This window comes from Mirounga leonina, unplaced genomic scaffold, assembly GCF_011800145.1.
Source record: "Mirounga leonina isolate KUSES-001 unplaced genomic scaffold, KU_Mleo_1.0 Mir_94, whole genome shotgun sequence".
NCBI classification, from domain to species: domain Eukaryota; kingdom Metazoa; phylum Chordata; class Mammalia; order Carnivora; family Phocidae; genus Mirounga; species Mirounga leonina.
Genome location: NW_023270855.1, coordinates 9,024,799 through 9,039,679, shown reverse-complemented (window position 1 = coordinate 9,039,679; position 14,881 = coordinate 9,024,799). Strand labels below are relative to the sequence as shown.

General features: G+C 46.3%; 1 protein-coding gene and 1 long non-coding RNA gene across 2 annotated transcripts in view; one reads left to right on the top strand and one right to left on the bottom strand.

Annotated features, from left to right (window-relative positions):
* Positions 1–13,432, top strand: part of LOC118005366 — a 19,607-nt gene extending 6,175 nt beyond the window's left edge. The window contains exons 2-3 of the long non-coding RNA XR_004677810.1: positions 12,258–12,351; positions 13,259–13,432. This is a non-coding gene — a long non-coding RNA (uncharacterized LOC118005366). The remainder of the gene's footprint in view (positions 1–12,257; positions 12,352–13,258) is intronic.
* The window catches only part of SRGAP3 (SLIT-ROBO Rho GTPase activating protein 3), a 326,327-nt gene that overhangs the window by 1,789 nt on the left and 309,657 nt on the right, over positions 1–14,881 (bottom strand). Inside the window, exons 26-28 of the mRNA XM_034997259.1 lie at positions 5,776–5,956; positions 4,425–4,574; positions 2,044–2,371 (exon numbers count right to left, since the gene is read on the bottom strand). Of these exons, the coding sequence (XP_034853150.1) occupies positions 2,044–2,371; positions 4,425–4,574; positions 5,776–5,956 (659 nt within the window). The remainder of the gene's footprint in view (positions 1–2,043; positions 2,372–4,424; positions 4,575–5,775; positions 5,957–14,881) is intronic.

Genomic DNA, 14,881 nt, shown 5'->3' with positions numbered 1-14,881 from the left:
AGTTGTACGTTCTTCTGACTGAGCCTGCAAAGCACTCCACCATTATTGTTAAAAAAAAATCCTTGCCCATAGAAAAATTCCTTGGTGGTTATATATTAGAATATATTAGAATGTCCACAAAGTTCACACCAGAAAAATGCGACTGTCACTTTCTTCTCTGTATTGTAATCAGAAAAGTTTGCTTTTTAAAAAATGTAAATTTTAAAAAGCAACAAAACCTCTCATTTGCCTATGCAACTCCTGGAGATTAAGAGCTCACCAGTAATGAGAGCATTTTGGATGACAGAGAGAGCCATTAAGGCAGTCCAGGACCCAGGAGCAGCGGGGCCCATCAGGTCAGCCTGGGTGGGGGCTCATCATTCCACCTTCCCAGGGCTTCTGTTCCTCCTCAAGCCGGAAGGGGGCGCTGCAGCTGGAAGTCAGCATTCAAACCAGGAGCCCTGGGCTATGGCAAAAGGCCTGGATTTTTCAGTGGAAAGACTCCTCTGCCATTTGCTGACTGTGTAACCTTGGACACGTCTCAGGCCCTCTGCCCCATGCTTTGCTTCTCTGGTGAAGATGGGATGAGATAATGGATGTGATGGAGCTTTGTGAACTGCCAGGCAGTGGTTTCACACTCCCTTTAGCCAGAGCCCCTGGCTCACACAGCTATTACAGGGATGCCTCCATACAAATGGGGCACAGGGAGCCTCTCAGGCTGAGCTAGGCCACAGCCCAAGCGACCCGGCCACTGAGGGGACAACAGGGGATATTGCTTAAAACCGCTACTAGAAGGCGTGGTGCACAACCTCCAGTGACCGTGAGCACTCTTAAGACACATTTGCTTTTCTGCCCTGAGGCAAACCCAGAAAAACTGCAAGTCTGGTCACGCTGATGCAGTTGGAGCCTGGAGATGTCCTGCCGGCCCCTTTCCGCAGCCGTGGCCTCCTTTACTCTCTCTCCTCCCCAGCCCACAGGCGGCCTCCTGCCTGCCCTGAGCCCCCACAACAGGCTCCAATCTAGCACAGGCAGGGTCCCTGCCTATCCCTTTTGCTTTGTTAAGAGACTATGGGATGTCTGGTCAACGGTGAATAGTAGCTTTTATGCTTCTTCATGACATTTGATCCCTTGCCCAGAACACAAGCTACTTTAAGAATGCGATTTTTGTGCTTTTATCCAAAGGATTAGCTGTTGGGGGACCTTCTATATGAGCGGAGAGATGGCAATCCTCTCCCCATCTTTACTATATCCCAGCCCGGCAGTGATAATGCCTGCTTTCCATTTCCCGTTCCGCTTAGATGAAGTCCCCAGTGGACTTCACTGCTCTCTCTGCAATGCTCCAGCATGAACTGAAAGGTAAAACTGTAAAAAATAAAGGCAATGATTACCCCTCTACCACCCTCCCCACCACTCCACCCTGGCAGAGTGTGAGCCAGAAAGACAGAAAGCTCAGAGAAAGAGCAGCTGAGTGGTTTAGGCGTGAGCCTTGCATTAGTCTGAGAGGTAATGCAGCAATCTGCAGAGTGGCGCTGCAGAAAGGCGCTCAGGGAAGATGGACGGCAGGGGCAGGGTCTGGGGCCATTTTAGGTCATCACTGTACTGTCAGAGCCTAGTGCAGTGACTGGCACACAACAGCGGATCAATCGATATTTGTCAATAAAGGAACGAATGAATGAACAGATGAATGAATGATCAGACGAATGAATGAACGAATGAATGAATGAATAACTCAACTGTGCCATCTTGTGGAGACAGACACCTGCCATGACCACATCCCTCTCATCCGGCCTGCCCCCAGGGCAGGCATCCCCCCTCCGCCCTGGAGACTGGAGTTCTTCGGTTTTTACAGAATCCCTAGCCAGCAGCTGCACCCCCCCCCCCAGCTTCCGCTCCCATGGGGAGGCCAGCAGGGGGACAGGAAGCCAGCTTGCTATCTGCCTTGGGTTCTAGCTTAACCTTGAGCCTGGTGTAAAGGGCAAAGTGGCTCCCCAGTCCGCAGGCTCCCACCCGGCCGCCCCTCTGGGGTTCTCAGCTGGCCCAGCCTGCCTTCCCACTAGCCCTTACTTCTGCCAGGGCCTCAGCCTCCAGGGACTTGTGGTCCCCCAGGCTGCTGTGCCTGGTGGAGCCGCATGTTGACCTCATCGAGTGCCCTTCCGAGAGAGCCTTCTTGTCAGGGTAGTTGATGCTGCCAGCACTCCCAAATGTCGCCATCCTCCGCTTCTCAGGGCTCTCGATCCTCCCCCGGGTGAGGGGGATTTTGTGGGGGCTGCTGGGGCAGGCGGCGGCCCGGGGCGGCGTGTCTATGCTGGGGCCCAGGCCCCGGGGTGGGCTGTGGGTGTCGCCCCCGCTTCGGCGCCTGGGGATGGCCGCTCCGTCAGATCGTAACCGCACTCTGCAAAGGAGCCAGGGGGCGGGGGCATGGGGCAGAGGTCAACCCTGGCAAGTCTCAGAACGGATCAGCTAACCCCAGGCCACACACTACACACTAGTCTAAGAGACAGGTATAGTAAAGCCTCATTCAGCCAAACTCAATTGCTCAATGAAAGCACAGGCTGAGCATGTAACTCCATGGCAAGGGGCCGGTTTAATCTGCACAAACGAAGGAATCGGAAGCATTCTGCTTTCCAAACTGCAGACGGTGGTGCTACTAATTACACAATGAATCTTGTCTACATGTCAAGTCAAGGGTAGGAGAATTTCAACCTGGGAACGCTTTAGTGATGGTTAGTTGGGCTCATGATATGTTCTTATGTGGTTCAGGCATTTCCATGATTCTGAAGGGCTTCTTAATTGGTCTGAAGCATTGAGGCTTGACTGTACCAAAAAGTCACCAGCTCCCTGCAAGCACAGGAGGGAGTCCCGGGGAACTGGACACCATCCCATGTTGTCACCCACCCCCAATCTTCTCAGCAAAGGGCTATTTCTATGGGGCTTTTCCAGATCTTGGAAAACTAGTCATCAGGAGTAAAAACTGCATCACTCAACATGCCTTCCATGCATCTGGCCACCTTTCACTCTTTAGGGAGGCTCTGTCAGAGTGAAAAGGGGACTAGAGTATCTATTAGGAGGGATGGCTTTCCTGTGTCCTCTTTCAGACCCATTTCTGGTAAGTGGGTATAATATTCCTTGCCCACTTTCCAGGGAGCTTTGGTGGGTGTGAAAGCACTCTGAAGATAAAAGGCTCCACCCGCAGGTGATTTTGCTACATCCTAGGGAGGTCAAGATTTGAAGGGAGGGGAGGCTGGAAGTGGCAAGGAGGTGGGAAGAAGGGGCAGACTGTTGGAACAGACTGTGACTGAAGGGCTAAGTTCAACGTGGTCAGCAGCACTTCAGATCCAAGAGCCACCAGCCAAGCTAAGCACTGCCTGTGGGTACCCCAACAGGACCAAAGCATAGGTGTTGGAGAGAAGTATGAAATATTGAGAAAGAAAAGAACCAGAATAAAGTACAGGAGGGAGGGAAGAGGGAGAGGAAGAGCAAGGCAGGAGAAGATATGGCCCTCCTAGGATTCAAGGAACCATGGCTTTGTCTTCTATCTACCCCAGACTTCCATTTTGCCCCCAATTCCTTTACCTATCACACTGCCTGAGCCGTTAGCTGAACTGAACAGAATATACTGAAAGGAGGCACGGAAACTTCTGCCAAAGTAAATTCATAAACATATGTTCCTATTGCGACTGTATCTCTGGCTCTATCTCCAAGTACCCATATGTGGAAGCTGATCCCATGACCGCTCCGCCAAAAAAAACGAAGAATATGACATTTTGAGAATCTGATTAAGAAAGCAGCAAGAAACTGTCAACTTCTCTTTTCTTCTTTTTCTTAAATTTTTTTAACGACCACATTCTTTGGACTATACAGGCATGCAGAATGACAAGCACAGCTCCTTGCCTGGCAGGAAGGTCACATGACAGCCCAGCCCACACACCGGGAGGGAAGAAATTGGCAAATGTGCTCCCACCAAATCAGTGGGTGGAGTCGAGTGTCAATTTCCCCCACCACAGGCGTGGGTGTGAGATTTCTGTGTGTAGTGCACTTCAGGGAGTAGTAAGCCTTACATTTTTAAATATAACAACTTAGGTCTTCAACAGAAAATGGGGAGGAGGTATAAGAACTGGAGAGAGGTAGGAAAAATACTTGTCAGTTTATAACTCTCTCTTTCTCCCCATTTATTATTACTATTTTACATAAAAAGCATTGATTTGCCAATATATGTCTTTTTTCCTTCTCCACACCTCAACTCCAAGCTGGACCCTTTTATGCCTGGCATTCTGGGGCCAGTTCCAGCCAGGAGCCCCCCATCCCCCAGTGTGTCTGATATCACATCCTGCAGGGAACAAGGGGCTACAATAGCCTCCCTCCCTCCCCTCTGCCCCCCTGCCTCTCCCAAATCAGACAGAGCTGGGCATGGCACTAGCAGGAAAAAATGAATCCGCATTTCCTACCGGCCCATCACCCCCCCAAAGCCGTAATCCGAGATGTGCTCCGTGGGCGACTGGAGGTCGTTTTTGGAGGAGGCCTTGTCATCCAGCAGTGGCCCACTGCTGGCCTCGCTGTCAGCCTTCTGGCTCAGGCTGTCGGAGAAGGCATCATCCCTGGGGAGAAGGACAGATGTGAATCGGCAGTGCTTTGCTCCAGAGAGCCCTGGATGTGCAGGGCTCCTGGAGACCTGTCTGAAGGGTGGATCCACACACACCTTATGGTTAACTTATGCCCATCCTCGGGATGAGGCACTTCCCACTCTGCACCTTAGCATCACACACACGCCCACTGGCTCGCTCTCTCCTAAGTTACTGTCTCGGGTGGGAGACCAGCCCCCCCTCTGCCCCAGGCCTACCTTCTCCTCTCCCCTCCTCTAGGTTTTTCTCTCCCGGGCTGCTCCAAGCTAGGACAAGCTAAACGCTGGAGAGAGTGCTGGAGTAATGAGGGGAGGAGCCTAAAAGCTGAGCACTGAGAGCTGAGTCTCCATGCGGGGTCCCGAGAAGCAGTTTAGGGCTAAGCAAGGGAGGAAGAAAAATGCCTCCATCCCTCCCGACCCAGGGTTTTGGATAATTGTGAGGTGGCTGCCAAGGTTCCTCCACTGGCATTTCTCTTGTTGTCTGCCTGGCCTTGGCCTTTTCTCTGGTTTCACACCATCTCCTCTGCCATCAAAGCTTATGCTTTCCCTTGGGAGCCAGTATGGTGGTTGCTTCCTTGATAAATCAGTTCCACCTGAGCCTGACTCAGAAGGAGTGCGTGGCTTTCAAAGAAGAGAAGGTGTAGACTTTCTGGATCTTCGGGTAGGGCTAGGTATTTGGGATGCAGGCCTTTCTTTCTAAAAAAAAAAACAATATTAAAAAAAATAACAGTATCCCGCTAACTGGAAATGAGGGGATGACTGTTTCTGTGCATCCTCTGAGCGAGCCACCTGGGGGATAGAGACTGGTGGGCAGTGAAGGGGACGGTGGGCTGGCCGCTGAGTATAGGGAAGGCCCAGGAGGGTAGAGAAATATGGCCAGATCCACTGGATGCTGAGAACCAGGGCAGGTGATGAATGCCAGGTGGACCAGGATGGTGAGTCAAAGGCACCAAATGCTACCTCTGTGTGCGCTAAAGGATGACCAGTTTGCTTATTTGTTAAGTGGATCACCATTTAAGGGGAAGTTAGATTTAATCCATTCTTACAAAAGACCAAGCGTATCATACCAGTGAGAGCAAATGGTTCGCATATAGCCCAGCACTTCTATTCCTGTGCCCATTCAAGACATCACTAATCGATTATGGCATTCTTCACAGAAGGTCTGGATTCCCACTCACATGTCCTGTACGACTATGTACTGATGTGGGATGAGTCCGTCCACGCCATTGTGACGACCCTCCCACCAATCCTCTGAGGCGCGGTGGTACAGAAGCAGCGAGGCCCCCTTCTTGAAGGACAGCTCACGTGGGGACCGCCCCACGTAGTCAAACTTGGCGATGGCCTCGATCTGCTCCACTTCTAGAAGGAAAGCAAGGGAAAGAACAGCCATGAAGTGAGTAGGATGGCAGCCAGGAGCCTTGCTCAGATGGCCTTGGCTTCTGCAGGGGCAGCACAGACAGCAGGCCGGTGGAAACAGGGTGGGCTGGGGGCTCAGGACACCAGGTTCTAGCTCAGATCTGTTCCCCATGCTGCGGCCTCAGGCAGGCCATCTAACTTCTGACATACCATATCCTTATTTTCCACTACCCCTCTTGTTTTCCACTTTCTAACACTAATTAAAATAATATCTTAAGAAATTTCTCTTTCTTCTACCTCTCGATACAAGTTCCATTTCTATTTGTCCATAAACTCTTTCTCTCTTTGTCTACCTGTAATACTTTTAGTGGTTCTTATCTTTTGGGTGTATGTGGACTCCCATCCATGCAAAGATGCTGTACACAATTTTTAAGGGCTTCCAGAACTCTTCAGAGCTCATTGTAATGGACTGTTATGGTGTCCCCCCACTCCCAAATCCATATGCTTAAGTCCTAACTCCCAATGTGATGGTATTTGGAGACGAGTGTTTAGGAGTAATTGAGGTTAAAGTGAGTAATTAGGGTAGGGCCCTAATCTGACAGGACTGGGGTCCCTCTATGAAGAGGAAGAGATACCAGAGATCTCGCTTTTTCTCTGTGAATGTACACAGAGGAAAGGTCGTGTGAGGACACAGTGAGAAGGCAGCTTTCTACAAGCCAGGAGGAGACGCTTCACCAGAAACCAGCCCTGACAGCACCTTGATCTTGGACTTCTAGCCTCCAGAGCTATGAGGAAATAAATTTCTGTTGTTTAAGCCACCCAGTTCTGTTCTGGCAGCCTGAGCTGAATAACACATTCATCCATGGACCCAATGTGGGGGGAGAGACAATTCTTACTGGGGTCACAACTCAAGCTTATCTCTTTGCACACACACATTTACCAATCAAACCTTTATTCTTCACTGGTTAGTGACAAGCCCTGACTGGATTAAGCAATGAGGCTAGGGCTCTTGCCCCTGAGGCACTCCTACAGCCCAGCTCCATCACCTCAGGCAGGTCACATAACCTTTGTACACCTCAGTTGATTTTGGAGGATTAAAAGATAATGCATGTGGGAAGACATCCAGATGGCCAATACACACATGAAAAAGTGCTCACTATCACTCATCATCAGGGAGATGCAAATCACAACCACCATGAGATAGCACCTCACACCTGTCAGAATGGCTACTATAAAACAACAACAACAAGAAATAACAGGAGTTGGTGAGGATGTAGAGAAAAGGGAGCCCTCTTACACGGTTGGTGGGAATGCAAGCTGGTGCAGCCACTGTGGAAAACAGTATGGAGGTTCATCAAAAAATTAAAAATAGAACTACCTTATGGTTCAATAATTCCACTGCTGGGTATTTCTCCACAGGAAACAAAAACACTAACTTGAAAAGATAGATGGATAAATGGATGAAGAAAATGTATACAGATACAGTGTATACATGGTATATAGATACAGTGGAGTATTATTCAGCCATAAAAATGAAGGAAAATCTTCTATTTGAAGCAACATGGATGGACCTTGAGGGCATTATGCTAAGTGAAATAAGTCAGACAGAGAAAGACAAATACTGTATGATCTTGCTTATACGTGGAATCTAAAAACGAAAAGAAACCAAACTCTCAGATACAGAGAACAGACTGGTGGTTGCTAGAGGCAGGGGGTAAGGAGTGGGCAAAATGGGTAAAGGTGGTCAAAAGGCACAAACTTCCAGTTCTAAAATAAATATGTTCTGGTGATGGAATGTAGAGCATGATGACTATAGCTAGTAATACTGCATTGCATTGGAAGTTGCTAAGAGAGTAGATCTTAAAAGTTTTCATCACAAGAAAAGAAAATTTGTAACTATGAATGGTGACTACATGCAAACTTCAGTGTATGGATGTATGTTACCTAGACTCACAGTGGTGATCACTTTGCAATACGAGTATCGAATTGTTATGTTATCCACCTGAAACTAACATTTTATATGTCAATTATATCTCAATTAAAAAAGAAATATACTAGACTTTAATAGATTTTTTAAAAGATTTATTAGAGAGAGAGAGAATGAGAGAGAGAGAGAGCATGAGAGGGGAGAGGTCAGAGGGAGAAGCAGACTCCCCGCTGAGCAGGGAGCCCAAGGCAGGACTTGATCCTGGGACTCCAGGATCATGACCTGAGCCGAAAGCAGTTGTTTAACCAATTGAGCCACCCAGGCGCCCTAGACTTTAATAGATTTTTAAAAGCCATAATGTATGAAAGTCCTTAGCATAGTACAGATATACATGAGGTCTTCAGCTGATAGTAGTGCTCATGATTACAATTATTATTTCTAGTGGCTTTACCCTATGGGGTAGGTCCAGACAAGAAATCTAGGCAGGTCACATAACCTCTGTACACCTCAGTTGATTTTGGAGGATTAAAAGATAATGCATGTGGTTTTATTTATTTTAATTTATGTGGTTTTCCCAAGGCCATATACCTAGTGAGGTTTAGAAAGAGACTTTTTGGGGAGTCATCTCAGGGATGAGCAATGCCTATGATTTATTTAATCTGTGTTAAGGCTGTACCCTAAGAGATGCCCACACTTGGTAGAAAACTGACTGTGGGGCGCCTGGGTGGCTCAGTTGGTTAAGCCACTGCCTTCGGCTCAGGTCATGATCCTGGAGTCCCAGGATCGAGTCCCGCATCGGGCTCCCTGCTCGGCGGGGAGTCTGCTTCTCCCTCTGACCCTCCCCCCTCTCATGTGCTTTCTCTCTCTCATTCTCTCTCTCTCAAATAAATAAATAAAATCTTTAAAAAAAAAAAAAGAAAACTGACTGTGAATATTAATGTATTTATACTTTAAAGCAAGCACAAAGATGTTCGACACTAGAAAAATACATATATTTATGTATATATTTACATATATAAAAATAATAAATGCATTGAATTCTAATAGAACAAAAGAGTAATGAAAATGACCCCTGCTCTCTCTAGCCTGCAGCTACCTTCCCTATGCTGACTCTCTATTGCTCCATTCTTTATGCATTATCTTGTATCTGTCCATCCAGCCATCAAGGAGTTGCTGCCTGGGTGTCTAGGTCCTGCCTTCCGCATCTCCAGAGCCTCCCACAGTCACTGGGGGTGGTCTGGAGTTGGGAGTGGGGGGATGAGGAGGGATGGGAAATGTAAGGGGAAGAAAAGAAGAAAAGAGGAGGAGCAGAGCTGAGCCGCAGGCTGAGAGATGGCACGTGTGATTGCAGACGCCATTACATAAGTGTGTGTGGTAGAAAGAGTAATCGTAGCCACCATTTATTAGGAAGTCTCTTATTTGGGTTTATCGTACCTGAAATAGAATATGTGATTCTCCCCCTTATCACTATCCCCCACACCCCTCCCCAAACTTACTTAATTCTTTCGTCTTCCCCATCTTAGGAAATAGAACCGTCTGCCCGCTTGCTCAGGCCAAAGCCTTCCTCTTGAGCATCACACATCTTTGCCATCAGCAAGTCCTCTGAAGTGTCCCTGAATCAGACCCATCTCACCACCTCCACCGCCACTGCCCTGGTCCAGACCGCCGCTGTCCCTCTACCAGGCCTCCCCCTTCCATGTGTGTTTGGTAGAGCCATTTCTCCTCAGGGCAGCCAGAGGGATCTTTTAAAATCATAATCAGATCATGCAACTCTCTTGTTGAAATCCCTCTGAAGGCTTCCCTCTGTGCTTGGGGCCAACCCCAAATGTCTTCTCACAGCTGCTGAGGTCCCTCTGTGCTCAGGGCTTCGCTCCCTACTGCTCTCTCTCTCACTCAGTCCCTCCCTCACGGCCTCACTAACCTTCTTAATGTTTCTCTTCCAACACTGTATTCTGACATTTTTCAAACACAGAAGTAAAGTTGAAAGTGAACATGCATATACCTGTCACCTAAATTCTACTGTTAACATTTTACTGTATTAGCTTTATCACACATCTATCCATCCATCCATCTATCCATCTTATTTTTTAGTGAATTTTAAAGTAAGTTGCAGACATCAGTACACTTTACGCCTGAATACTCTGACATAAATATTCATAGAGCCTTCTTGATGTTTTTAAAACATTCCAAACCTTTTCCTGCCACAGGACCTTTGCACTTATTATTGCCTCTCCCTGGGATACTGTTCTCCCAGATGTTTGCATTCATTCACATTCAACAAATATTTATTGACACTTGTGTGCCATTTCCTAATTTCATTCAGGTCTGTACTCAAATGTCTCTGCCTCAGCAAGGCCAAAGGACTTGGCCACCCTTGATTACAAAAGTGCTGTCAAATCACTCTAACATTTTCTCTTGCTTTATTCTTCTTCATAGCACTTAGCACAACCTGAACTTGTGTGTGTGTGCATGTGTGTGTGTGCACTTATAGTTTGAAAACTTGTTTATTTTTTATCTTTCTTACTAAAATGTGAGGTCCATTAGGACAGGGATTTTTGTTTTATAATCTACTATTTTCCCCCTTCTAGAACAGTTGCTGGAATGAGTTGGCACTCCATATTATTTGCATGAACAAATTAGGCTTTCTATGTGTTAAGTGTTCTACTTACATTATCACATTTAATCCTCACAACAACACGTGTAGCACTATCTTCATTTTACAGATGAGGAAACTGAGGCTGAGTTGAAATGATGTATCACACATGGATCAGAAGACTTAACACTGTTAAGATGGCAATACTCCCAAATTGATCTACACATTCAGCACAATCCCTATTAGAATGCTAGCTGACTTCTCTGTAGAAATTGACAAGCTGACTCTAAAATTCATATGGAATTGCAAAGAACCCATAATAGCAAAAAAAAAAAAAAAAAATCTTGAAAAAGAAGAACAAAATTAGAGGACTCACACTTCCTGATTTCAAACTTACTACAAAGCAACAGTAATCAAGACAGTGTGGTGCTGGCACAAGGTCAGACATATAGTTCAGTGGAATAGAACTGAAAGTCCAGAAATAACCCCCTACATCTATGGTCAACTGATTTTTTATAAGGGAGCCAAGATCATTCAATGAGGGAAAGAATAATCATTCCAACTAATGATGGTGGGATGACTGGATAGCCACACACAAAGAAGGAAGGGAGTTGGACCCTTACCTCACACCATATACAAAAATTAACTTAAAATGGACTGCCAGACATAAGACCTAAAACTTAAAGCTCTGGGAAGAAAATGTAGGGTAAATCTTCATGATTTTGGATTTGCTGAAGGATTCTCAGATATAACACCAAAAACATGAGCAACAACAACAAAAAAATAGATGAACTGGATATCATCAAAATTAGAAAACTTTTGTGCTTCAAAGTACACCATCAAGAAAGTGAAAAGCACACAGAACATGTGTGCAAATCATATATCTTATAAGAAACTTTTATCTAGAATATATAAAGAATGCTTACAACTCAATAATAGAAAAACAGGGGTGCCTGGGGGGCTCAGTCGGTTAAGCGTGTGCCTTCGGCTCAGGTCATGATCCCAGGGTCCTGAGATCGAGCCCTGCATTGGGCTCCCTGCTTGGCGGGAAGCCTGCTTCTCCCTCTCCCACTCCCCCTGCTTGTGTTCCCTCTCTCGCTGTGTCTCTGTCAAATAAATAAATAAAATCTTTAAGAAACAAAAACAAAAACAAAAAGGAAGTGACTGTTCCATTTTATATTACCACCAGCAGTATGTGATCTTTCTCAACACTTGTTATTATCTGACTTTTTGATTCTAGCCATCCTAGTGGGTGTGAAGTGGTATCTCACTGAGGTTTTAATTTGAATTTCTCTCATGACTAATGATGCTGAGCATATTTTCATGTGCTTGTCATTTGTATATCTTCCCTGGAGAAATATCTCTTCAGATCCTTTGCCCATTTTAAAATTTGGCTATTTGTTTTTTTACTTTTATTTATCTATTTATTAAATATTTTACTTATTTACTTGAGAAAGAGCAAGAGAGAGAGAGAGAGCACAGAGGGAGAGGGAGAAGCAGACTTCCCGCTGAGCAAGGAGCCCAATGCAGGGGACAGGGACAGGAACAGCCCCTGCTTGTGCACTCTCTCTCTCTGTGTACATGTCAGATAAATAAATAAAATCTTTTAAAAAATGTATTAAAGTAAGATGATGGATACACAATAAAATAAATATAATTTATTTATATTTAATATAATATATTTAATAAATGTTAACACATGTAGAAATTAGGTGGTGGGTTTATGGGCATGACTGTACAATTTCCATCCACTTTTCTGTGTGCTTGACATTTTTTTCTTAAAGGAAATATCATGAACTGCCGGCCAATAGAAATGTTACCCTGATTGCTGGTAGATGCCTGGAACAATCTGATGAAAACTATGGACTCTTCTCAGAGGTACGCATTCCAACAGAAACAAAATGTTGCTCACAATGGACTTCCTAAAGCCCATTTATGGACCCCTCATGTAGCCAAAGAGTTAATGGCTTAATGGCTTTCCAGATGTAGATGATGGGCAAGGAGTGGGAAGCCACTGGGAGAATTTCGGGAAAATATCAGTGAGAGAATGGTGATGCAATTATAATTGGAAACTGACGTATTGTAACTACATGATCATGTTTCTGTTACTGATTTTAGTAGTTTCCTGACCTGGCAGCCTAGATCCTCATTTAGCTTCCAATTAATAAAGCTGCTATTGACAGTCTGCTTCAATGTTTTCACTTGGCATTGTTCTGACAATCAAGGGTTCTTAGCCTAACCATGGTTTCTTTATAAATCTTGGAGACCAAAGAGCAAGCACAAGTGAATTTTCCAGATATATACCCACGATGTGCTAACAGACTCCAGGCAGGGCAGCAGGCATCAGCTAGGTACAGAATATGTTGAGAAAGGAAAGGCCAGATAACTACGTTTTTCCTCCAGTTTGGATGGTCACTCACTGGGCGAACCATCTATTACAAAGACATGGTGTCGTGGTTTTCTGGCCAATTGACCTTCGAAGTTTACTGGGCTCCGTTCATAAGGCTATTTTCAAGAAAAACAAAGACACTGATGATCCCCCAAATGAAATGTCTTAGAGGAAAGTAGACAAAGGTATCAGGAGGTTTAGGCTGCCAATAAGCAGTGAGATCCGTAAAAATCCCCGGGTTCAGTCTCTTGATCAGAATTAGGGGGTTTCTAGCAGACACAGTGTAATGTTTCCTACCACCTAGTTGTCCCAGACACTGGCTAAGCTCCTTCAGATAGGTCACCTCATTTTAACCTAGGCCACAATTCTCTTGGTGCTGTCATTCTTACTTTACAGATAAGAAAACTGAGGTCTGAAGTTACATGGCTTCCCAAAGATCACAGGGCCATGAAGGTCTCTACCTGTCTTTCAAATCCAGGTCTCCTTTCTCAGAGTCTAGTGTTCCTCAACTGTTCCTGCAACTCAGTATTTCCATGACTGTTTTGATTGGAGCAGGCGTGTAGGTAAACATTTAGGAAAAGCAATTAATTTTCCTCCGATGAATGCTCCTGACCCCGCAGCCACCACCAACACACAGGAAACAGTGAGGACCTTTAGGGAGCATGGAACTGGCTCTCCTGAAGCCAGCTTGTTGCCCTTCCGGGATGATCTTTCTGTCTTTGTCATGCTCAGAAACCAGCAACCTGACAAGGAACAATCGAGAAGGGACCTTCTGGGGAAGCAGACAAGAAGCTCTGACTTACCCTGTTCTGGGGATACTGTAGGCCTCTACTCCAAGAGGAGGGAGGCAGCATTTTATGAGGGGTTTTCCTTGATGGGATGAAGCCTGCTGGGTGTGCCCTGTGGCTGTTTCCTCATGCACCCACCAAGAGCTGTTCTCTCTGTCCCTCCTCCTCCTCAGTCCTGGGCCCCACAGCAGCCTTCCAGCCCCCAGGCTGAGGAGCTGTGGGGAAACTCAGCATGTGCAGGATGACCCACAGTGACCTCAGCCCCCAGGCAGGTGGGCTGCGAGGGTCCTCAGAGGGCACCTGACCCACCCTCCTGCAGACACACATCTGCCTCCACCAGCAGCAGTCTTAACAAATCTGAATGCTGAAAAATCAAGCTGTTTTCCCCCAATGGGAGAGGAGAGACTGAGAGCACGATCTAGAGCAAGAAGGAGCTACACACACACACACACACACACACACAGGGAAATAAAGCAAGCAACAGATAGGGCAAGAAGGGAGAAGGAGAAGAGCTGGAAGTAATAGGGCAAGAGACAGAAAAGAAGGAAAGAGAAAACCAAATCGCTACAAACAAGCCGAAGGAGGCAGCCTTTACATCCCCGAACAAAGGCTCTGCAGGACATTTTCCTCAGCTCGGGATGACTTGAGCCTCTGAGGATTCTGGCAAAACTGAATGAACATCACACCTAGATTTGCTCTTCCATACCTGTGACTCAGGCCTGACCCATGGGTTCCCTCTTGGGCCACAGTGATTGGTTCTTGGTGGGATGTGTGAATCCAGGCAGTCCTGAGACTCTATCCCAGGAGCTTTCTTGGAACCATGATGAAAAGGAAGCTCTTTTCCATGGGGACTTTGGACAAAAGAACAGTGAAAGCCCAGAACTGCCAAAGACCACACCACACAGGGATAGCCTACCTGAGTATGAAGCCAACACAGAGGGAAGCAGAACAGAAGATGGAGACAAATTCCTGACAAGATCAACTAAGCTGGATCCAGCCATGCCTGAAGCTATGCCCAACCTGGGATTTTTCAGGTACATGATCTGAGGTCTTTAATGCTTAGGTCACTTTGAGTTGGAATATCTGCCATTAGCAAGTGCAAACCCACCATCAGTCTTGAAACCAGCTCTTTCACCAGCTCCCAGAAACCACACCTTAGTACTACATACCAGCTCTCCTGACAAAAATGGTGGCCAACAGGGCCTAGGACTGTCCCAGAGGGAAACATAGA